This window comes from Ornithodoros turicata, chromosome 7 (genome assembly GCF_037126465.1).
Source record: "Ornithodoros turicata isolate Travis chromosome 7, ASM3712646v1, whole genome shotgun sequence".
Classification (NCBI taxonomy): Eukaryota; Metazoa; Arthropoda; class Arachnida; order Ixodida; family Argasidae; genus Ornithodoros; species Ornithodoros turicata.
The window spans coordinates 39,869,289-39,894,034 of record NC_088207.1 but is presented as its reverse complement, the minus strand read 5'-3'; the positions used below and the strand labels follow the sequence as shown (position 1 = coordinate 39,894,034).

Below are 24,746 nucleotides of genomic sequence, written 5' to 3'. Positions count from 1 at the left end.
ACCGCGGTTTGGGGTGCACACGAGGAATATTATTGGAAAATACCAGGGATTATAAGATCTTAGTTTCACTTTTCACAACCTTTTGAGGTCGCTTTAGTGATTTTGCTACAGTTGCTAATCGCGGTCACGGTGTCATGGTAACGGCCACTGTGACGGCCAACAACTGCCAACAACGGGTTGTATGTATGTAGCTAGTGTCGTCAACGTGTTTCTTGATTTGGTGGTGTTGTATCGAAAGTAAGTTTATAAACGATACGACTAATGGGGTTGAGAGTTCCGGGGGAGTGTAGTGTCTTGCAGTTCAGTCGTTCAAGAAGAGTAAACTGTCTGTGTACTACACGGCGCCCTCGCTCCGCGTCCATGTGTTTGGAGCGGTTTGGAGACACGGAGAAGAAACATAAGCGTTCACTAGCGAAATTGTAATGAAAGACAGTACGATTAGCATTCTTTACTGTGCGGAACGGACGTTCGTAGTGCGTTCTAGCATTTGTGTCCCATGTTGATATGTCCTCGTGAGCATGGTTCCGTGCAATGCAAATAACACTAACGAGGCAATGTTCTTGGAATATGCATAGTGGGGGATAGCAGCAGACAGTGGAACATGAGCATATCTGGATGAGATGGAAGCGGCGACCAGCATATACTGTGCCCTTGCTGCGCTCTCGTCCGTCAAGACAATAAGCGTGGAAGACCTTTCAAAGTACTGCATGCAAGTGTAATATAGATGGCTTGCACCGGCCCTCCAGAAAAAGGGAAAAAGCACTGGTAAAGCTATGGTGTGACGTCACGTGCGAGCCATGTATACCCAGTAACTAACTTCCAGTAATAGGAATTACCCAAACCCCCTGTACCTACAAACACGCCGTCCCTTTCTTTCCCGTGCATCCTCTACAGGTGGCTTATTTCAGCTTTAGACACATGCTGCCAATGGTGCATAAAGCTATCGCAATGTAACGGCAAGACACCTGCCCCTGTGCTGGTGGTTCCGGACAAACCACTGAATACCACTCCATAATACACTCGTGCAGCTGTTTGGTACAACTGTGAACTATAAATTTGTTTCATTAGCGATTTTCTTGTTATATATACATTACAACATTACAAAAATGTGCTTGTCCTCCTTTTTCTAGGAAATACAACATGAAGCCAAAGCATGCAAAACAATTTCCTGGGCGTGTTCCATCTAGGCATCATTCCACAAGCACAGTGAAAGCAAAACTTAAGAGGCACCACAAAAAGAAGATGCGAAAACAAAGTGGAAGCTGGACTGTCGAGCTTGATATTGACACGACGAAGAAAAGTCCACACACGTTCACCATTAGTCCTTATGAATCCCGGCTGGATTCAGCTGGAAAGCCTAGTAAAAAATCATCGAAGTTTAGGCACAAGAAGGACAAATTTAGACAGCCCAAGGAAACAGCGCTGGCCAAGCACAATAGACGGAGATCAGAATCTGAGGGCTGCTTAGGGGATCAGGAAGCTCCAGATATTTCCCACTGCATCAGCCGTGTGAGTGGAGAGGGAGCAAGTAAAGAGAAAAGTTCAAAAGGGCCTGTTGGTCCACTATCACTAGATGCACTGAAGCAACTAGGCAAGCTAGAAGAAGAACCTTTGGCCCGGGTGGAGGACTCTGCTTTGGAAGAATACCCTGAACCTGACGTTGAAGATGAACATCAAAGGGACTCCGACGAGGAAACGAATGATGTTGAAGATGAACACCAAAGTGACTATGAGGAAAAAACGGATTACTTTGGGGGTGCCTATGTGTATAGCAGTGATGAAGAGGTAAATGCAAGTGAAAGTGCCAGTTCTGCGAGTGAAGATGAAACTGAACTGGACTGCACTGAGCCGATGGACTCTTCAAACTGGTGTCACACGTCTGCCAACAGCAGTGCATACTGTGCTGATAGTGTGAGCACCATACTTATTATTATTAGAAAGGTTGTGACCGTTAATGCTGCAGTAACGGGAGACATACCACACTATTCTTCGCATTGGTAGTTAGATTGGATTGAAGTTTTCTGGCAAAGTTTGGAACAGCCACGCAGGAAAGCTCATTCGTGCATTTCAAAAGCAACACTGACACGACTTCACACGCATCCTCGCTAATGCTCGAATCTATTACATCCCTGTCCCCCCCATCCTGCTTAAACCCGATCCAGTTCAGTGAATTTGTGGTAGTAAACAAAAACATACACGAATTTTCAAATGTTCCTATAAAGGCCCATGAAATATCACGGTAACGATTTTAGTCTGCGCATGACGGGCGACTGCCTTTGCAAATTTGTTTAATCTCGACCACTCACGACACTGCTTCCCCCGTAAAGGCTTAGTAAACAGCACGACGTGGAAACAAATTGTGGCTATTCTCGACTTTTTAGAAACGTACTTTGCAGCCCCAGCATAGTGTCTCGGTGGCTGCCTTAGAGCTGTTAGCGCTGCCTGTCGACAAGCCAACCTTTCAATATGCATTGAGTTGAACCATGTAGCAGCATCGCCCACCGAACGCTCTTCAGAAACTTAATGCGGATCGGATTCGATCTGCATTGAAAGTGTCGTGTGACAGGAGTATCAGTTGTCACATACGTACATCATGTCATGTGCACTTGGATGTAATAGGAATAAGGTGTGCAACATGCAACACTACATGAATATGAGTCAGAGAAGTTTACTACAGGTTACTCTGGCCTGTAAAACTGTGTGGCATAGTCGAATCTTGTCACCAAGTTACTGATTCTCATGCTTGGAATTTCATTCTTAACGTCACACTCTACTGGATGTCTCCATGTGTATGCATAGCTTTCTGTTTCACAATTTTTCTATGTATGTACTAGTTGCACAGCCGATTTGCCTTTGCTGTAGGAAAATGAAGAGGAGGGCTATTCGCAACTCAGCTTGCACCCCGAACAGAGCAAGCACACCCTGAGGTACGTCAGTTTTCCTTCTTTACTGGGAAAGTAGTAACCTTTGTTTTTGCAACCAACCATTTCTCTGTGTGTGAAACTAAAGTGTGGCAAAATGCTATATACGTTGCCAGAAGAATACTGGTGTAGCAGCCACCGCTTAGCGTGCCGTGCGTAGGTGCGTAGCTGGCCGGCTTCATCGTTGTCGGCCGGCCGCAAAGCGGTGGCTGCTACACTGGCATTGGAATTTGCAACAAATAAGATCCACGAATTTAAAGTGTCTCAATACGTGCAATTTTCAAACTTTAACATACTGGGAAACAATGTTCCACATAGGTTCCATGTGCTCACTTTTGTCCCTGACATTCGACGTACATTGCACTGAAGGTGCCTGCGAATCTGCCGCACATGTCATGATCTCGGGCTTGAAGTTCTGCATACTCTTGCACAAGCTCTGCCGTGAAGATCAGAAATTAGGGTTCCGCCCAGTATTCCCCAAATGCTCCTTCATCTCAAATGGTGAAGTATTAGGGTTGTAAAATGAACCACTTTTGCATTAAGCATGAAGATACTGCTGTCGTAGAGCTTATGGCGCATGAATGTGATACATGTTCCTTACTTATTACACGCACCATTACATTCCATACATTTCTTGCGCGGCCATATCCTTTACGGCGTTTTAGCGTGCAATACAAGGCCACTGCAGTAATGTATTGTGCTTTCGCTTTGTTCCTATGTTCATTGCACATACACACTTGTGCTTCACAGGGTCTTCAGCCTTCAGGAGAAGCTACTGCTTGCATTTGTTCGACAACCTACAATGCTCAGATTGACTGGACGTGCGACGTTGCGTGTTCTGTACGGATCCCTCGATGTCGATGGATATATCCTGACTCCTGCAAATCCGCACAACAAGGATGGCTTGTTTGTTCAGTGTGGGTTGCTCTCCCCGCCGGCAACAATGAGACCCATGGCCCCGCAGAGCGATTCTGTGTACTCAAAGCTCATGCAAGAGCTAAACCAGCTGGTTCCTGGGTCATGGGACACAGTGTCCCCCCACTTTGATCGAAACGCCACCGTGGTCCTACTAAAGAAGGCAGAAGGACGTTGGCCAGCAATAGAGTTGGTCATCGCTAACTTGGTCAAGTTGCCGCACTTGGAGAGCAGTCACGCGGGTATGGGCTTTGACTTGAAGTCTGCAAAAGATGATCATCATCCTTGGAGCTCACAGTTTCCTGGTTTGGCTACAAAACTCATCAAAGCTACTACTTCTGCAGGTTGGTGATATTTCTTGCATGGCCATATTTGACCATTTTGTGCCATCATTACTCTTCATAGCTCAAAGTTCCTGGCTCGTGCAACAGATCATTGCAGGCTCCAGAACTCTATATATGCTCATACTGAAACCTTATTCTGTTTCTTGTCATCTGCAGTCAACCCTTGATTTATGAATAGAGCCTGAAGTTTTAGGGTTTAGCCCGATTCTTCCCCGAGCTTGCACCCCGAATTGAAGGTTGCCTCTTTATGGTGAAACCCAGTTTTTACACGGCAAATTGCCTACACTGAGACGTCTTTAGGAATGCACACTAACTTGTTTGGCAGCAAATACAGTTACATCACTGTTTGTACCAAACCAGTACAGTTAGTTAGAGTAACTGAGCCAGATTTCTCCCTGAGTTTTGCATACTGGAAGTTTTTTTTGCCTGAATTTGCGTGATGTTAGAGCACGTGTTTATTTACCCAATTTTTACCCCCGGAATTTAAAAAAAAATATTTCCCGAAAACTTCAGGCTCTATTTATGAACCCTCTATTTATGAACGATCTTTCCAGGAAGTAAACCGTTCGTGAATCGAGTTTTCGTGAATCGAGGTGTCACTGCAATTATGTTTAAAGAAGAGTTACTCTATTAGTCAGTGTTGTGTGCGCATTACAAAAAATGTTACCAGTTGCAGTAGGTACACCCATCTATTCACAGTTGTTTTATTCCACCGATTTTTTTCCTCCTTTCCTCCTTTTTATACAGAGCAACAGATTCCCCATGTTGTTGTATGTGGGATGAAAAATTCTGGAAAGTCAACATTTCTAAGGCAGCTTACAAATTCCTTGCTCAATGTGTAAGTATGCCATCGTTTACCTGTAGCTCATTCCTTATCGGTAGTACTTAGGACCCTCTCCATCAGGTGCTCCGCCGTGATCTACCTTGACTGCGATCCAGGCCAAACAGAATTCTCACCTCCAGGGACTCTTTCTCTTGTCAAAGTCACACATCCACTCCTGGGTGAGTACCGTATCTGCACTTGCAGACAGTTCAAGGGGAACAGAGAGCATCCCCCAATGCCCGATGCATCTGCATAGCCTTGATCCTGAACTGCATAGCCTGAATCCTGAAATTCCAAGGTTTTCAGACCCTTTGTTCATAATAACCAGGTGTTTCAACGTTTGTACTTTCACAGAGCCATAGTTGATTGAAATAACCTTAGTCACATACCTCGTTTGCCTGCTCACCGTAGAAATTAAGCTAACCCTCCGATCACCAGCCATTCATTTTCTGTTTGCTGCTGTTCATGGGAAAGGAGCAACACAGTCTGTTCAATGCTGCTGATACCACTCAAAAGAGCAAAGCAATGCATGGAACTGCATTAGTCAACAGTCAACAATTATCAACAGCTGAAGAGACAGGATATCATGATATCAGCACCCTGATTCTGCACCCTGATTCACGATTCAGGATATCATGGATCCCAGCACTGCTCACGATATTGTCAGTGCCCCAACTGTTCGTAGTTTTATTCATGCATGTATAAGATGTTTTAAAAAGTACCTAAGTTACTGAGTACCAGGCAAGAAAGTAACTGAGTAGAGTATTAAATTTGAGCAAACTCACGAAAGTAGCTTATTACTTTCAAGATACTATTCAGTTACAATTTGTGAAATTTACTGTAAAAAAATACTACCAAAGTGAAGATAAAATGGATATCGTTTGGATACTTTGGTTTCCCCGCGATATCTTCTTCATTCCTGCTCTCCTTCGCGGACATATTGCCCGATAATGTCGCTCGCACACATACCTGATGCTGTGCGATGAGATCAGATGAGGAGGAAGAGCCACAGAAAACAAATGTACATGAGGAAGCCACCTTACGCTACATATATTGTTTTAATCAACAAACTCTGCGAAAAATACACCAGTTGTGTAGCCAGCGGAGGGGTTTCGGGGTACAAACCTCCTTCCTGAAGTTGTACCTTTGTTGATATCAAGCGGTAAAATTTTTAGCGGTCTTTTCTCGCCATTACCCCATGCCACATCGTTCCTCTTCCCTGTCTCTGCCAGACCACGAACCTTCATCAGCATGCCTTCCAGCCCAACACATTATCCCGCGTATCTACTAAACGTAAATGGCTGCCCACTTTTGCAGTCTTCTCCGCAGAATGACAGGGGTGCCCCGGAATATATGAGATTAAATGTATGCACATGTATGTGACGTAGCACCCAAACAAAACAGACAAGGTTAATCTTTTTCCTGACCTTCCTGTTTTCCGAAAAAATAAGTGGAGGCGAGTGTCTTAGCAGTAGCATAAGAAATGAGTACAAGTTGCTGCTTGAAAGTTCAGATACTAAATAATGAGTTTTAAAGGTATTTGTAAGATACCAAGTTACTCCCAAAAGTATTTAAGATATAGTAACTTGAGTAGAGTACTTAGGTTATGTACAACCCTGGTTTTATAGTTTCCATCATGCATAGGTATGGCAAAAGTGCTGGGGAGCACGCAAGCTGGGACATTGCAAAAAAGGAAACCAGGGACAGGGAAACATATTCTCAAGAGAACATATTGTGCTGTGTCCCTTTTGCTCCCTGTCTCAGGTTTTCTCGTTTTGCAATGCATAGGTAATTGGTGATTTGTGTGCATAACGCTTGATCAGCGTATTCCTGTTCATTGTGCACTCATCTCCATATTATTTAAATCATGGTATTTATTGTAAGTTCACAAACTTTTTCCCTTTTTCTTTTTTTTTTTGTCCCAGTAACACCCATGTGGCGAACAGCATGATCAAACAAACAAATAAATCTTCAACAAGTGTCTATGAGACAAAAAAGAAAAATTATTTTAAAGTGTGGAACAGTTTAAGAGCTGAGGAAATAATTTTGCAAAGAAGAAAATAATGCTCAATAGACCTTATTTTGAAGAAGCAGTAATACAGTCAAACCTCAATATAGCGAAGCACTATATAACGAAATTTGCGGTATTTTGTATTCCCTGTTGCAACTGGCAGCCATATCTCATCAGTCTCGATACAACAAAATATTTAGTACAACGAAAGAAATCATGTTCCCCTTGAGTTTCTTTATATCGAGGTTCGACTGTATGTCCTTTCTGTGAAGTGAATGTCTCAAAGCTGTGCCAAGCAAGGTTCTAAGTCACTCGGAATGGCATAAAAGCCATAGTCAATTGAGAGTGTTGATGGTAAGAGTTGTTTGGATGCTTCAGTGTCATGGCATTGCTAATGCTTTGGGACAGTGATGTTTTGAACAAATACTTGTATTTTGCAGGGCCTCCTTTTACTCATGTGTGTACACCTGAGAAGTAAGTCCAAAACTCATTGTACATTGTAGGAGAACAACAAAGCGCTGCATTCCAGTCACAATGCTCCGCATGACACACTAAATGGCTGAAATTATTATAGTATGGTATATTAGTAATATTATAATACGTAGCGCAAAACCTTGTGACAAGCTTATTACCTAAAATACCCACTTCCCATGAGGCTATGCTATGCTTTCAATGCAGAATGTACTTCTTGGGCGATGTCTCTCCAGCTGCTTCCCCAGACTCTTACTCGAATGCAATACGCTGCTTGGTCGAATACAAGAACCAGCATTTTCCAAGCTGCCCCCTTGTTGTGAACACAATGGGATGGCTTTACGGTAATCTTCTTTTCATACTTCTCACAGTTACTATGGAGCATGTTGAAGAAACAACGAAATAACATTCGGGATTGCTCAAGGAGCATGGAAACACTAAAACAAATTACTGTATGTCAGGAGGGATAGAAATTAGGATTACATGCCTTGGGATACGTACACGTACAGGCTGTGCAGGTGGGCAGCTTGCCCAGAAATCAATAATAATATGTGCATCTGTCTGCTCTTTCTTCATGCTTATCCTTCTGCAACTGTGGTGTCCTCTTGTAGTCTTTGAAACTTGTTGAAAAGCACTTCTGGTTAGCTTATTTTGATAAAAATAACGCCTAAATAAGTTTAGAGCTGTTTATTTAATTGAACTTCTTGTTCTTATCACTATAATGTTGAGGTTGTTTTACATACGCTTTCACTTTTTGCAGGCATTGGGATGTCACTCTTTGTGGACATAATACGTTGGGTGAACCCTACAGACCTGGTGCAGTTAGTTTCTGCATTCAATTTGGCCGGGTCTGTATCACCTACTGACCTTCCCCTCCTGAATGCCTCAACGGTACACATGGCTTGCGGGTGGCTTTCTTCACGTAATGATGCATTACCCGAGGGCCATGATGCTGTGCTGGGTTCAAGCTTTGCATCTCACCACCTGAGAGCAGTTGAAGGAAAATCATCAAGGTGCGTGGTGTTTGTATGCATGCTATTGTCATACATGCTATTCCTCCACTGAAACCTAGTTAAATTTCGTTCTCTGCTGCAGTTCACAACCTCAAATACTAAGACAAGGAATGCTGTTGTCTTACCTGAGCCAAAAGCAGTGCTCATCGGCTTTCTGTCCCTGGAGCTTGACACCATACAGGTAAAAAGGCAAAGATATTCGTCATTATTTTCGAATGTTTCATATTCCTGTCGCAGTTGTCCATCGGAGCTCGATACAGTCTCTACCACCGACACCTGTACCGTGAAATTATCGGTGCGTCAGAGATCATCGCAGCACACTGCCAGCTTGCTTAGACCTTAATTTATTGTGCGAACCACACAGTGATTTCAGTACAATGCAAGATCTATACTGCAAACTGTAATCAAATCCGTGCCATGTTCTCCTTTGGGCTCCATGTGTGAAGTGTGCTTGTCTCGTCTGCTATAAACATGTGTGCCTGAATTCGTGGTGAAGGGCACTGAGAGACACTTTCAAACAAGGACGGACAACAAATTGAGTTTTTGAGAATTTTTTGTCCTACCTTGTTTAATCGTGTCTCTCGGTGCCCTTCACCATGAGTTCATATCAGCTTGCTTGCACAGTCTCCCTTTTGTCTTTAGTGCTTGAGTTGCTTCCTATTCTGTAGGGAAAGGGTGTTGTACTATGGAAATCTTCTGCAGTGACATGTGAGAACAGCGTGCTGAGCTTGTAGGAGATAGTGTGACACCGTACCGTTTCTACCGACTTCTACCGACTTCGTACCGTTTAGAGCCTCCGTATGTGTTATATCAGCTCAGTTGCTGAGGTGTCCTTCTTTACCATCTTGGTTTCTAGCATGGTGGTTTCTATATAGCATTAGGAGAGCTCTTTGTCATGAACCATAACACAAAAGCACTGGGAAACTGGAGACTACGCACCTCCTGATTGGATAGCCAAATTAAGACAAGCACAATGACACATTCCAACTGAACAGATGGGCTGAAGAAGGGCTGCTATCCATGGCTTTGTGTGAACACACAATATTTTTTGTATGTGTGTTGTCTATGAACTAAGCACTACAAGAACTTGTCGAAATGCAAATCAGTTGTGTATCCATACATCTGTTAGCATTGCGTATGGATCATGATCATGATTCCCTCATGGAATTATGCTATTATACTGCAGAGAAGGAGATATGGGGAAATCATACCTTTCTTTATAACAAAATGGGGAAAGAGTAAGCCTATTGGTTCCAGCTGTGGAGTAGTTATACTAATTAATACTAATAATTTTGTTTGTTTGCAGACTAGCATGGTCATCTGTTGCAATTCATGAGCACAGCTGCACTGTACAAAAGAAGGATCTGTTACATGTACTCAATGCGAGTGTTGTGGCTCTGTGTACAGTACCAAAAGAATCAGTGAGTACCGTTTGTCCAGTTTTTGAATTTTACAACATGTGATGTGCCTCAGAAGTGCTAGTGGTCCCGTGTTTGCTATATATAAGTAACATGCTAGGAGGCAGCAAAAACATTGCATGAGGCAGACATCAATGTCGTGCTACATTGCCTAATAGAACACGCTCTGTAGTGCCACTAAAAATGAGGCTGATAAATTTTGCAGCGCAAACATTATTTTCAGAAATTTGAAAGATTATCATTACCAATTCATGTTTCAGAAGCCAATGCTGAACCTCACATTTCTTTTTGTGTGGCTCTCTGATGTTTCATTTGCTCCTGATACCATTTCAAATTTTAAGGATCTGAAGTACTTATGTCTATCCTGTTCATATTCCGTGCATCCAATTTATAACTCTTCTCAAATGCTGCCTTGCATTGTTGGTGGCGAACAAGCATGAAGTTGGTTTGAGTGGTATGAGTGTGTGTGTGGGGGGGGAGGAGACCTTGAAACCTTTGTACCTCACCATGTCACAAGCCAGATACGAAACATCAGTGCTTTTGGCTCGTGTTTGTTTTTTACAATGCGGAATAACTGCAGCTTGGCTAGGGCTACGAGTACTTTGTTCTCATGCAGTGTTAACAAACACAAGCCTTGCCAAGGTGATATTGTTAAGCAGTGTCTGAGTTGTCACCATGTTCTTTCTCTCATAGCTTCTGGAGACCGAAGTGGAAGGCTACCCAATGTTTATGAAAGGGAACCCTCCATATGAATGTGTTGGCTTTGGTATGTATCGCTGCAGCAGCAATTTGTGTTCATGATTTAGTAAATCCCTTCTTGCAACAAGGGTAACTTGAGACAAGAACATGTCTTGCAGATGAATTTTCGGATAGCAGTCTGGGACTGGCCCGCTAGCATATTTAGTTACATTGATATTTGCATTTGATTTATTGCTTGTGGCTACTGACATATCTGTGTAACGTTTGTAGCATAAGAATGTAAAGATGCTTGAGCTGTGAGCCTAAATCTGAATTATGCAGATACTGAGGGCTAGAACTGGAGACATGGAAGAACAAAGAAGGTGCTTGTGTCTCCGGTTCCAGCACTCAGTATGCACCAGCTTGTCTGCGCTCTTTCACGTTCACTAGATAGCAAACCGTTCTGTGATGCTTTGCATGTGAGTCGTCTCATTCCTGCGACATACCCATGAAGCAAATTGCATTGCTTGACTGTTGTTTGTTGTTGTCTGGTGAGAGCCCTATGCTGCAGGACGAGATACACCTCTGATGTGCAGAAGAACAGAAGCAATGCTCCTGTAATGTTACAGTGACATTGCAGTTGAGGCGACATGCAGTTTTTGGGAACGGAAAGCTCAGTTAATGCAAAGTAACCAAGTTGCAACAGTATTGTAACAGTCATGCCTGATGGGGCAGTGTTTTGATTTGGGAGACCACTCAAAGGTTGATCTTTGGTATCATGCCACCAAAAGAAACAGTGACCTTTGTAGTTTCTGGCTGGAGCAATAATTTGTAGGGCTGTGCGAATATTCGAAATTTCGAATACGAATCGAATATCTGATGCTATTCGAATGCTATTCACAACCTATTTTCAGTATTCGAAATTTTTGAATATTTTTCGAATAGTACTGAAATGAGATATCGCTATCGCCATTCTGCAAGTGGGCTTCGCCTCATTGCATCCAAGAGTTAAGTGAAGCCCGCTTCACGTCACCGCAATTTGCTTTTCTTTGCTCCGTTCTGCAAGTCGGCTTCACGTCATTACACTCGAGTGTTAGGTGAAGCCCGCTTTACACTGCTTACAGTATTCTGTCACTAAAGTCTACAACTTCTGTGACCCCATGGCCAACACTACTCTGGACACTGCATGTTCCAGTATATGTACTCCTAACTTTCAGAGTTATGTTCAGTAACAGATGGAAATATGAGCAGTTTCTAAAAAAAGCACGGGAAATTCACAATGTAGACATAAAAATTAGGAGATACGCACAAAGCAGGCTACATGGATCATGTTGACTAACTCACAATGTAGTTCATCCCACTAATGCAGTCTACCATACACAACACGGAGGGACCCTTCTCTCATGATATGTTATGCTGCATGAAAAGGCTCACAAGTTTGGAGCAGAACATCATCGAATGAGCACAACACCACAAAATATGTCACCATGAGATATTCGAAATTATTCGAATTGGGCCTTTTCTGATTACTGGAATTCGATTCGCCTTTTGAAGAAATTGTTTGGATTCGATTCGCAATGGAAATTTTGCTATTCGCACAGCTCTAATAGTTTTCATCGCTACTCTTTCCTTGTGTTCTTTTGCATTGCATAATTACTACACGTGCAATGGTGTATAAATAGGGCCTGACTTTTTCGGGTTTTATTTTTGGCCAAATTCGGGGGGTAAATATCGGGTGATATTTTTCATTTGAAAATTCGGGTGTATTCGGGTTAAATCCCGTTACGGCATATTCTGTCGTCAGGAATTCGGGTGATTTTTTTTGTTTAATAAAAATTTGTCTTAACATGGAACTAATGTTTAGCAATGTTATCAAACTTTATTTTAATGCACGCTTACGAGTGTGCCAGGCGACCCTGATGTTTTCGGGTAGATTCGGGTTAAACCCGAATTTTACAGATTTCGTTCGGGGGGTAAATATCGGGCGGATACGGGTTTAACCCTAAAAAGTCAGGCCCTATGTATAAAGAGTACAGTGGCGGTGGAAGAATCAAGCTATGACGTTAAACCATTCTGGTAACGGTTGGTGCTCTTCACCATTATTGCATGCACATTGCATTTGCAGCTACTATGCAATGCACAACAAAGAGGCCATAATGAAAAATGGTGCCCCAGCAGTAATTTCCATCCAAATGGCATGACAACTTGGTAACAGTCCTGTGATTTTTGTAAAAAAGAAATTTTAAAAAATTGATTTTTTCTTCAGGCATTGTGCGTGCCATCCACCCCAAAGAAAAAGTTTTTTACATCTTAACACCTGAGCCAAAGCACAGACTGGCAGAAGTTAATGCTCTGATCAAAGGATGCATCAATATCCCAGAGGTCCTTCTAACAAAACAGGTAACTGCAGTAGGTATTTGGGCAGGATACTGCATTTGGCAAATGCACTCATAAGAAATGGGTAAACTACCTCAGAATTACAAATTCTATGTCACTAGGTGGCAGGCACTAGAGTTACTTGATGTACAATCTCAAGGTACAGCAGTTGCTAACGTATTTCTTGTATCACACAAATATGTATTCTTCCTTTATTTGGTCCTTAAAATAAAACCATAGTATAGGGAAAACAAGCTACGCTAAGTAGCCCGGCGAGTTCCAGACCTTGTCCTTCAGACAAAAGACAAAATACTGACAAAATCACTTCAAATAAGTGTTCTACAATTTCATGCCAATTTTGTGGTCCTTCAGTGGCAAAGTGTAATTGAAGAAACTTTAATAGCGACATTGAAAAAAAAGAAGGAAATTGGAAGAAACAAGAAATGATAAGAAAGAAACAAGAAATGAATCAGAAGAAAATGAGCTGGTTAATGCGGACAAATTGCTTGCCTCTGTAAGATCTTCGTTCACCGATACAAAATTTTAATACACGTGCACGAGAGATCCTTATTTTTGTGTAAGAGTGAGACCTTCAACAGGTGTTTGTTTTCGTGGAGAAGGACAAATTGGATGTCCAAGTGTGTTCCATCTTCAAGTAGAGCAGCAACATGGATTAAAACAGACGTGCTAGGCATGGTAGTGTAAATATGTTTGGGTGATGTATCTTGTGCCACTCAAGTACCAAAAGGCAGAGTGCTGCTCGGAAATGAGGCCATTAAACCATCTCTCGATGGTCGAGGTTGCACTGTGTACTGCATGTATTTCCTCCCTGTGACAGTAACATCTTTCCTATATCTTTTCAGGCTCGCTTCCTGAAGAAAGGACAGTCACTTCCTTACCTTGCAAACAGTGCCTGCAGCGAAGTGACATCTTACTCTGACAATCAGATGGAAACAAGGTCAAGGAGTGAATCACCCTGTTACTAAGGTTTTACTCCTAATCTGTGAAACTCTTCTTCACGCAAAATATTTTATTTATTGTGTACTATCAGTGCAGCAGGGCATTGCCCGGTACTAAACATGAACCTTCGGAAATTACGTGGTACTGTGCCACACGCAGGCTGGAGGAACTCGGGACCTTCAAGAGGCTCCGGAAACAATGCTTCATTCCGCAAGGATTGCACCCTACTCTGGTACCTCACCTTACCACTGGTGTAGAGAGCGCTTCTGGAGAACTGGGAGCAGAATGAACTAGAGGCCAAACACAGGTGTAACCTTCGTAACACAATAATTTACTTAGACATAACAACTGTTAGATACGTGAGATATTTAAACGATACGATTTAGGCAGGAGTTCAATCGGGAGCATATAGAAGGGCAGTTATACAATGGTCGTCGAATGGTCGAACATATGGAATTATGGCTAGAGGTTGAGTCAAATACGTCATCTCTTTTTCCTGTGCATAATACAGTGAGCTTTGTGACATACAGAGTAATTGAGTTCTTGAGTAATATAGTAAGGCCATTCTTTTCGCTTGCACCTCCTGAACTAGTTCAAGGGTTGCAACCCTTCACGCATTCTTTTCGTCATAGACCTCGCATGTATTTGAGAACTGGTGCAGCACTTTTCTTTAGAAAAGAATGGACCTAGTTTCTTCTGTAACATAGTTCATTTAAGGGAGTACATTATAGACATATCCTGTCCGTGGGTTGACAAGGTTTTCTCTGTTTGTTGCGCTGGTGGACAGCATGACACGCTCATGTGTGAGAGCCGCATGACTACTCTCGTCGTTGCTACAGATGGCTCCCCCTCTAGTCAGATTAAGTCTGAATCAGGGTATCGAGTGGGAGCAGAGGAGACTGGTGGCAAGACCAGTGCACACGACATGCCGTGTTCGCTTCCCAGGGTCAGAGAGAGTTGAGGCTCGGGAAGGAGGCGCAGGGGGTGATGATGAATGCGATGGTTGCACTGCAGAAGCAGGACCGTCAGCCTTGTAGGCAGGCTTTAGCTAGTCAGTGGAAATGACTTCATGACAACCACTGATAAGGACAACATAGGTGTTGGCGGTGCACTCGAGAACATTGAAAGGGGTATTGTAACGCGAGTCAAGTGGTCCAGGAGTGGCATCTCGACATATGTAGACATGCGTGCAGTTTGTCAAGTCCTGGCTGACAAAGACTTTGACATAGTAGGAGCATGTGGTGGTTTAGGTCGCAACAGACTTGTTGTCGCTCGAAGCCACTAAGCGTGATGTCTGAAATGCCTGCATTGGAGGCAGGTCCAGTAGCGTGCAGGAGCTGTCCAAGCAACCGGAGTGTGGTGCCGTAAACCCGTTCTGCAGAGGAGCAGTGCAGATCAGTTTTCAGGGCAGATCATATGCCAAGGAGAACAACAGGAAGAACTTGTGTCTGACGATAGGTGTCGTGAGTGCGACAGTGAGAGAAGCCTTCACCTGTCGATGGAACCGTTCAACTAATCCGTTGGCTGAAGGATGGTAAGCTGTCGTGCGAAAACGTGTTGTGCCAAGAAGATTCATCAGGTTGGAAAAGAGGTGAGATTCAAACAGACGTCTGCGGTCTGTTGTTTGACGGGACGCCGAAACGTGCAATCCATCTGGCAACGAGAGCTTGGGCAACAGTAGAAGCAGGGAAGCCGGGTATCGGAAGCCGCTCCTCCTCGCACGGACATCGTGGTAATGACCTTGGTAGAGGTTTCACCTTCAGGGGCCAGAGAAAAGGAATATCCCTATGTTGGTTGCCATTTGCGGAAATTTCTTCCCGCCCAGTGGTCTGACCTACCTTTGCTTCAGCTGCCTAGAGCCTACTGTCTTCCCCTATGTCCCGAGGCAACAACGTGCACGCCTCGCTGCGCCTGCATGTTGATGATAATGTCTGGAGGACCCAGGGAAGGAGGACGCTGATTAATTCTGGGCGCAAACGGCGAAGTGTTCCGAGTGCTGATTGTACTAACATGGTCTGAAGACGCTCAGCTTCATGTTGTGCTGTCTTCCGGCGATTAACGGCGCTCTTAAGATTAGTCGACCGATGTACCTCCTGGACGCTGATTAAGCAATTCTGGACGCAAACGGCCAAGTGTTTCGAGTGCTGATTGTACTGACATGACCTGAAGACTTTCTGTTTCATGTTGTGCTGTCTTCTTGCGATTAAGGGCGCCCTTAAGATTAGTCGACCGATGTACCTCCCGGACGCTGATTAAGCAATTGTGGACGCGAACGGCGAAGTGTTTCGAGTGCTGATTGTACTGACATGACCTGAAGACGTTCAGCTTCATGTTGAGCTGTCTTCCGGCGATTAAGGCCGCTCTTAAGATTAGTCGACCGATGTACCTCCTGGACGCTGATTAAGCAATACTGGACGCAAACGGCGAAGTGTTTCGAGTGCTGATTGTACTGACATGGCCTGAAGACGTTCAGCTTCATGTTGTGCCGTCTTCCGGCGATTAAGGGCGTTCTTAAGATTAGTCGACTGATGTACCGATGTACCTCCTGACGTACCGATGCACCTTCTGGATGCTGATTAAGCAATTCTGGACGCAAACGGCGAAGTGTATCGAGTGGTGATTGTACTGACATGGCCTGAAGACGTTCAGCTTCATGTTGTGCTGGCCTCCGGCGATTAAGGGCGCTCTTAACATTAGTCGACCGATGTACCTCCGGTACAAGACAGACAGGACGCTCCTCCTCGCACAGGTATCGCGGTAGCGACCTTTGCAGTGTTTTCACCTTCAGGGGCCAGGGAATGGGGGAATATCCCCACGTTGGGCGCCATTTGTGAAAATTTCTTCCTACTCGAGGGTTCCAAGCGCCTTTGCCAGTAAGCAGAGAGAAGGGAGGCCGGACAAGAGCAATAGTAAACTCATACCGAAGGTTTAATATCTTGCCACCAAAGAAGTCTTTCTTCATGCAATAGCGATACAAGCAGTCAGCCCGCATGCACACAGATATCCCACCATGCAACCGCACAGCAGATTCCCAAGCCCAGGGTTCCGTCCGACCTTCCTTCCTTTGCTCGCTACTTCCCTGCCCCTGTTAACGATGCCGCTGGGGAATCACAAGCCCTGTCATGATAATCATTTGATTACTTTCACTGGTTATATTAGTGTATTACTTTCAATATCAACGGCATGGCTGAGTGGATAAAAGCGTCCACGCGTTGGTGGTAGTCAAGGTCATGCTGAAGACTGGGAGGCGGTGCGCTCGAATCCTACCACCGTCTGCGCTCTCTGAGGCTTCCCCTGAGGCTTCCCCTTGGTTTTCCTGCAGACTGTACAGGCGAATGTCTGCAGTTTTCCCTGAAGGCGGCCCATGACGCATTTTAACCCCCTTTCCTCCCACTCCTTCCTGCATGCTGTCCTCTATCCACCTGTCCAAGTCTGCACGCCGATCATATGCACAAAAACGCGATTCAAAGAATGGGCGCCGCCATTAATGCTGCCACCCCGTGGTAGTCACAGGAACTGTGCTCGTGTGGACTGCTGTTTGCCGAGTTCCTTCATTTTCGTGTCCATTTCGTGTCCGTTCATTTTTTTTGCGCTTGGGAACCTGTGTAGAACAGATATCGCACCGGCCAGCACTCCTCACGTGACAACACAAACAACAACAACAATCTTCTTTTTCCTTGATCTTTCGAACGTTGACACGCTACTCTGATGTTTACCGGATAACTAGTTATATGAAATGTTACGTTATCGTCTGTCATACTCATTAAAGACGGCGGCCACCAGTATTCATCCCAATGGGAAGAGCGAATTTAGCAGTCCACCGCTGTTGTGTCGTCACTGGGAACGAGGCTAAGAAGCGCATGGAGACTAGTGGTTTGAGACTAACGCGACAAGGTTTGTGCATGCTATAGACGACCTGAGCCATTACGTCATTGATTACGTATCGCCGTCGCGCAAAGCATGCTGGTGGGCACTATCAGCTTTATCGTGCAGCCTCTCAGCCGACGCGTTTTTCTCGCTTCTTGCCCACCACAGCAAAATACAACCTCGAACCAGTCTTCTCGTGACGTCACATGATCGTAAATAGAGGGTCGTCTATAGCCACAGATGCTTCGCGATGGAGCACGAAAAAAAAAAAATGCTTTCAATACGTTGTAGAGCACTGCACGGGTTCGGGCTTGCCCATCACAGGGGCCGGCCCGCGTAAGACACGGGCCTGTGCCGAACTTGGACATTATGGATACGGGCCAGTACATTGCCAGTCCTAGATCGGGCTCGAGACTGTATTGCCCCACGGTTACCTTTTCAACTTTTAAGTCAGAGCCCGCTACACTGAGCCAGGACGGGACGGGTAGCCTAGAAATTTAGCGGGCTCGTAGGCATTCTTAGGGTTTGGGCCAGGCCGGTGCCGGGTATGGAGCCATCGGGCCGGGCCGGGGTCTAAGAATGTGGCCCGTGCAATGCTTAACACGTTGCTTGTCATGAAGCGTCCTGTTCCCGCGTATAGGGCGCGGCATTTGACCACCGTTGACAATATGAGTATGTCTCCTTTGCACCCCCTATTTTCTAGCGCACGCAGCTGTTGCGGGGCGGCTATCTCGTAATAAATGACCTCGCAGGTGATATTCCGTGTAGACAGTAGCAACCCCAAATCCGTTTCTGCGTGGCTGGTATCCGCCCTGAAATATATAGACTTGCAGCGAACGTTCGCTCGCCACTATCATTTCCGAGATCAGAACACAACTACCTGTTGGAATTCGACAACTCGGATTCGGCCTGAAGCGGCCCCGTTGGAATTGGTCTTCGTGCCGTCGTACATCAAGGTCGAGAAGTGACACGTTCTCCGGATGAAAAGTGGATGTCTCGCCAAATGGTGTTTCAGTGGCACGTTATCAGCGTCTTCTGCAAATAGCACACTTTGATCGTTGATGTGGCACCCGTCAGGACTACGCTACATTTGACACGCTGTGCTATGATAGCACAGATGATAGGTCAGCGCGGAAAACAGTGAGTTTTAGTCAGATCGAGAAGTTACCCGTCAAATAGAACTCGTTACGAGTTAAGTTACCGTGTGAAAAATGTAACTAAGTTAATAACGAAGTTCTTCAGCCTGAAATGTAACGCAGTTACGGAGTTGCTTCAAAAAAAGAACGAGTTACTTCCAAGTTACTTCGGGCACAAAATAGCACTACACAGGTGCAGCGCGAGTGAGCAGTTGAGTTACCTTGAGTTGCTTGCGGAGGAGTGCAACACGCTTAGAACGTTTTCGTTTACGTCAAATCATTCGACCGTTTTGCATCTTACCCACTGTGGGCGTGCACCTTCATTTCAATCGCAGCGGTTCTAACTTCCCGAATAGGATACTGTCATTGATTGAATATCACATTTTATGGCATAAAACGCCACGAAAGAACCGGAGAGAAAGCAAGAAAATATGTGGACGTGAGTGACAAGCGAATTAAATGTAACTTGGAACTTAGCTTAAGTTACTTTGGCAAAGTTACCTGGAAAAGAAACGAGTTCCTCAGAAAGTTACCACGCCGCAAAAATACCGAGTTAAGTTACAAGTATGGTTCCGCGTTTTCCGTTTTTATCGAAAAACACCGAAAAACACACGCCGGGTAAATTTTCCCTAATTCGGTTTTCATCGAAAAACACCGAATACGGAGGGACATTCTATGACATGGCAGAGGTAAATTGTTGCACATGCGCACCAAGTTGTTGATGCAGATCAGAGAATCATACAGAAACACGATGGTTGTGAAAAACGTCCATTTACTATTTCGTTAGCCGTAAAGCGCCACCTAAGCGAACAGGTAGTTAATGCGCCATTAAAACTCCAATCATCATCATCATCATCATCATCATCACTAAGCGAACAGCGCCATGTTGAATGAGCGTCGTTCGAAAATTACATTCCATTCGCCGATAACTGTCAGGTAAACCACGTACATGCAAGGAAAAACATCGAAACGCCGATTTCGTGCAAATCAATAAACATCGAAAAACATTCCGAATCGGTCCAAAAATAAAAACCGAGAACGCGGAACCCTATAGGGGCAAGTTACCGAAAAAAATGAACTTAGTTACCTCGAAATCTGGTTTTAGTGCATCGTACGCTATCGGCTTTGCGTACGTAAGGAATAGCGTGGTGGTTCTACGCAATGCGCGAAGCTCTCTTTTTGTTTTGCGCATGCGCAGAACGACTAACGCAACGCTATCCCTTACGCACGCAAAGGCGATGGCGTACGATATATACTAGCCAAAACTCACTAATAGAGAGCTTTAGTGCATCGTACGCTATCGTCTTTCTCGTACGCAAGCGCAATACATAGGCAGAGCTTTGCGTATTACGCAGAACCACCACGCTATCCCTTGCGTACGCAGAGGCGGCAGCGAACGATATACTAAAGCTCACTATTGATTGTGCCCGCAGCGATGGTGAACTTGGATTAGGAGTATCCGCACCGTGCGGATATTGATATACCCATACATCCGCAATCACTTGCGTGTGCGTGCGTGTGTGTTTGTGTGTGTGTGCGAGAGAGAGAGAGAGGGGGGTGGAGGGGTTAAGTCTACATGACAAAAGTGTTACGTGACAAGCAAAGCACGGTGACTTCTGAGCATGCATACTTCGGAAAAGGACTGCTACGATGGTGGCTAACGTCCCAAGTCTGGAAATGTTTCACCTTATGAAATATAGATTGAGTTTGAAAACTTTTAGACCGGTTGAAAAAATGTAACAGATATGGATATGTGGATGTAGAGAAAGCAAGAAGACAGATATATTTTTGCTTCCCCAAATATCTGGACACACAATAGGCATTCTTCCGAAATGTATACGCAGTCCAGTCGCGAAAGAAGGTTACAGTGTAATTGGAAACTGCTGCTGTGCTGTATTTCGTGCACGTTCGAGATAGCATTCTCGAGTATTCGAGACAGCTGTTCTTTGCCTTGTTCAGATGGCGAGTTACTCCTTCGTTTGGTAGGAGCTACCACTGGTGGTTGGATCTCAGCAGACCCGAAGGACAGCTTCCGAAATGAGAAATGGAGAGGGGGACCGAAGCGAGCGCATCATGTGATACCACGTGACCACCAGTAACGCTGCACTTTTTTCTCCCCCACAAGTACAGTGTTACTAGTGCCTTGCTGGTCGAAAGCATTCCAATGCACCTCATGTGGAAGCGAAGCTGCCTCGACGAGGTTTTTGCCGACCGTCTGAACCCGTTTCTACGTTTCTTTTCATTTGTCATATTTCTGCCAACGTCTTTCCTTTTTGTTGTTTTCTTGCGGCTCCCTTCGTTTTAAGCGAAGCTTCAGATGTCACTTTCGGGAAATGTGCGTATCCCGCTGAGCACACATGGGGACCGTGGGCGTGGACCATTTACACATGGGTCCGGCACGCCCAGGCATGCACAGTGCGAGGGTGTTTACAGTTGACAGAATCGCTGCCGCTATACTAAAATGATTTTATTTTCTGCATTCGGCGCTCTTTTCTTTTTTCTTTTTCTTCTTTTTTTGTTACGCGCGGGGGTGACCAAATTTGTCCTCTGCAGCACCAACCAGCTCCATGAAGAAGACAGTCATCGACCCTCGAAACTACTACAGTATATACTTGTCTCCATGGTACTTGATTTAACGCAACTCGTCATCTTTTTTTTTTTTTTTTTTATGATACTGTTGCCCAATACGCAACGAGTTTGATTTTCTGGTCTCATTTCTTCGATCCACAATCCCATCACAAAACGCGATCAAGTTGTGTAAGGGTGCTTCAGAGGATGCCGTAGATGGAAACAGAAACAAGTCCCGTTATCTGGCTGTCTACAGAACCGGATAGCTTGCGGACTCGTTGGCATTCGGGTAATGCCTTCTCCAATCACGTAATTGGGTTGTTTTGCCCGTTTCAGTGTGACGATCGGTTCTGTTTCTGCCGGATTTCAGCGGATCTCTTTCAGGAGGAAAACAGACGCAGATATCAAGAGATTCTCGGTCGGGCACGGCAGCTAACCTCGATGATTTTGGAACAAACAAGTTGCATAAGCAAAGCCGGAGCAGGCAGCCGAGATCAACGGAAGCTTCTTTCGGTGACACAATCGTTTCGAAAGCGTCTCATACGTGGACCGTGCATTGCCTTCACGTGGCTTACTCCAGCAATTATTGTTACCGGAGGGTGTCTCTCTCATGAAACCATGCAGTATATATATATAGTTTTATTAGCTTGTCCATAAACAGCGCGCCTTCTGGCCTTCTAACGCTACAGGGCGGGACGCATCTGCGAGTTACCATAATGTTGACGTTGCGAAAGTACGACGTGGGTTTAAAGCGATATACTCTCTAAGACGAAAAGGAGTAAAATGGGGAGTAACTGCAGCTTCCAGTCCCCTAGACTGCAATTACTCCCCATTTTAGTTCCGTAACCCCGAATTTTACCCCCCAGGACTGCAAATTGTCTCTGAACTTCGCAAATGGTCTTCCGAATGCAACAGTCTATACGTAAATATAGGAAGGGAGTTGCCTCAGGACAGAAGCCGCAGTCTGCACTTGTGACATTCATTTACTCCCGTGCATTTATTCCCGAAAGGGACTATTTTCTGTGGCAATGCATTTAGTCCTCAGAAGGAGTAAAATTACTCTCTCTTTTTTTTTTCTTCTTCTTCTTCTTCTTCCTAGGGTGTACAGGGCCCGTTGAACCGTTTAGCTAAACGAATGTTCAACAGGTGGCCATATTTATTGTGATCCTTTTTTTTTTTTTTCGGAATCAGCGTGCAAGGGAGCCGCCTCATCACAGTGAAATATAAAATTTAGTGCGAAGTCTGAAACAGACTGAACACGGCTTCTACGTTCATGTTGTGGTTCTCTGCCACATCTTGAGGACACTCACCAGCGCTGGAACTCCTGGGACACTGCAGTGCACGAGCGAATATACGACTTATTCTTCGCCTTTCTATACAATACTCATAATTACAGTCACACGCAACGAACGATGGTAGGGAAAATAGAAGTTAACGAGCGGAGTAGACAATGAAATAGGATGCGTTGTGTCCGGAAACGTGCAAGGTCTCTTGGTATTGACAATTCCTGTGTCTGTGAATCTGTGAAAGAGGTACACTCTTAGCAGAACTCCGCATCTCAGCAAGGTAAACACTGTTTCTACACTGCTTAAAAATATACATATATATATATATACCTTTTTTTTGGGACAGAAACGATTCGTCTGAGGGCGCTTACCTTTTTGATTATACATTTTTAAAGGGGCACTAAAGCGCAAAAATTTATCCTCGGGGGATCAATGGTGCCGTTACCTTCAGCCAATAGAAAAGGAACGGAATTCATTACGTCGCACCGTTTGTGATTTAAGTGCGAAAACGAAACCGCCAATTTACGCTCTCCCTCTTTTCCTCCTTTTCAAGAAGTTCTGCAATGCGAAACGAGCTGTCATTGGTCAAACAGTTTGTCCAATCATCGCGGGAGATCGTTTGAGGAGACCAATTGCAGGACGCTCTGCATTGCCATGCTTCGAATGAGAGAAGTGGGAAAGAGTAATGAATCCAGTTCTTTTTTACATTGCTGTCAAGGTAACGGCACCTTTTATTCCGCGAGGGGGAACTCGTGCACTTTACCGTGTATGCACACGAGCGAGATCCTGACGGAAGATTCTAGTGGAAGAAAAAGCAAAAAACTGCTCACGGAACTGATGTTCCGCCCCGTGTTATGTTGAGCATCCACACGGTGCCGGAATATCGGGAGTGGCGTACTGGCGCACTTAGCAGACGACACCGTCCGCGTCTTTTCCTGCCGTCTGCTACATAATATCTTGTGGCTGTGTCCCTGTGTTGAGCGCTCGCGCTCACGTGACAGCAGAAAGCTATGACGTTTTTCGCATCATCGGCTGAAGTGTTCTGGAGAATGTCGCTCGTGTGCATACACGGTTTGCACCCCTTTAACGTTCCTGGGGTGTATCTTATTTTACATCTCCCTCGAGTGAATAACACGTAAGGGGGAAAATCACGTACCTCCTGCAACTTGAGTCATATACACAAGATTATGTCACCGTAACGAATATGTTACTGCCGACTGTGTTTTATAGCCTTTTTATGCATTCCATTCTAAGAGTCCATGCATATGGCACATTTTACGTCACCTCTTTAATTCTGACTAGTCTAGGTACGAGTAGACTCTGTCGTGCAAGTCCGGCCCCGTATTGCCAAGTCGTACACGGAAGTAATTATACAGATTCTTGAGCATATGGAAGTTTATATCCGAGCATGTACCACGTGCATCTTTCTTTCTTCTACCCCTACTACTACACCTTCCACTCCCTACCCAGCATTTACTGGGTTGTATAAGCCTGGTATCTTTGTTGCTAAAAACGTCGGATGAGCTTTCGGCTGGCCCCGACATCGGAAACGTTGAGGGGTGCGCTGGATGCCCCGAAGGTGCACGAACCTGGAATTATGGCGGGCGATGATTCGTACTTTGCTGGTCTCCTGGTTTACGGGGAACTGGAGCAGTAGGGCCTTGGTTGAGATTTCTCGTGTGAGGTCGTTTCTCCGAAGGTTAGTCATCAACGGTGATGACGGTAGCAGGGGATGTATGGGGGCTCGCTTTCTTTATTGTATTCATGGTAAAATAATAAGGGCGAAGAACTTCAGAATCAATGAAGGTTGCCTGTCACTGTCGGGCGCATTATTTTGAGCTTGTTTGTACCGCGATAGTTTGTATCTCACGTGAAGGACAGAACCAGGATGGTAGCCAGAAAAATATTGCGGGGGTGGGATGGGGGTGGGAGGCTCTTTGGGGACTTTACATGGGGTAG

At 44.8% G+C, this 24,746-nt stretch overlaps 1 protein-coding gene across 3 annotated transcripts; it reads left to right on the top strand.

The window, feature by feature from the left end:
* LOC135401095 (polynucleotide 5'-hydroxyl-kinase NOL9-like) lies at positions 1-14,459 on the top strand. 3 transcript variants are annotated; one of them, XM_064633266.1, is made up of 14 exons: positions 1-183; positions 1,131-1,911; positions 2,863-2,927; positions 3,672-4,180; positions 4,928-5,018; positions 5,085-5,182; positions 7,455-7,488; positions 7,693-7,829; positions 8,246-8,498; positions 8,581-8,679; positions 9,805-9,919; positions 10,610-10,682; positions 12,861-12,994; positions 13,834-14,459. In XM_064633266.1, coding segments are annotated over exons 1-14 (2,514 nt in total). In that variant the 5' UTR covers positions 1-181; the 3' UTR covers positions 13,957-14,459. The 3 variants fall into 3 exon arrangements, with proteins under 3 accessions (XP_064489336.1, XP_064489334.1, XP_064489335.1); XM_064633264.1 differs by having other exon boundaries at positions 1-237; XM_064633265.1 differs by lacking the exon at positions 1-183 and adding an exon at positions 648-765.
* Positions 14,460-24,746: the final 10,287 nt, after the last annotated feature.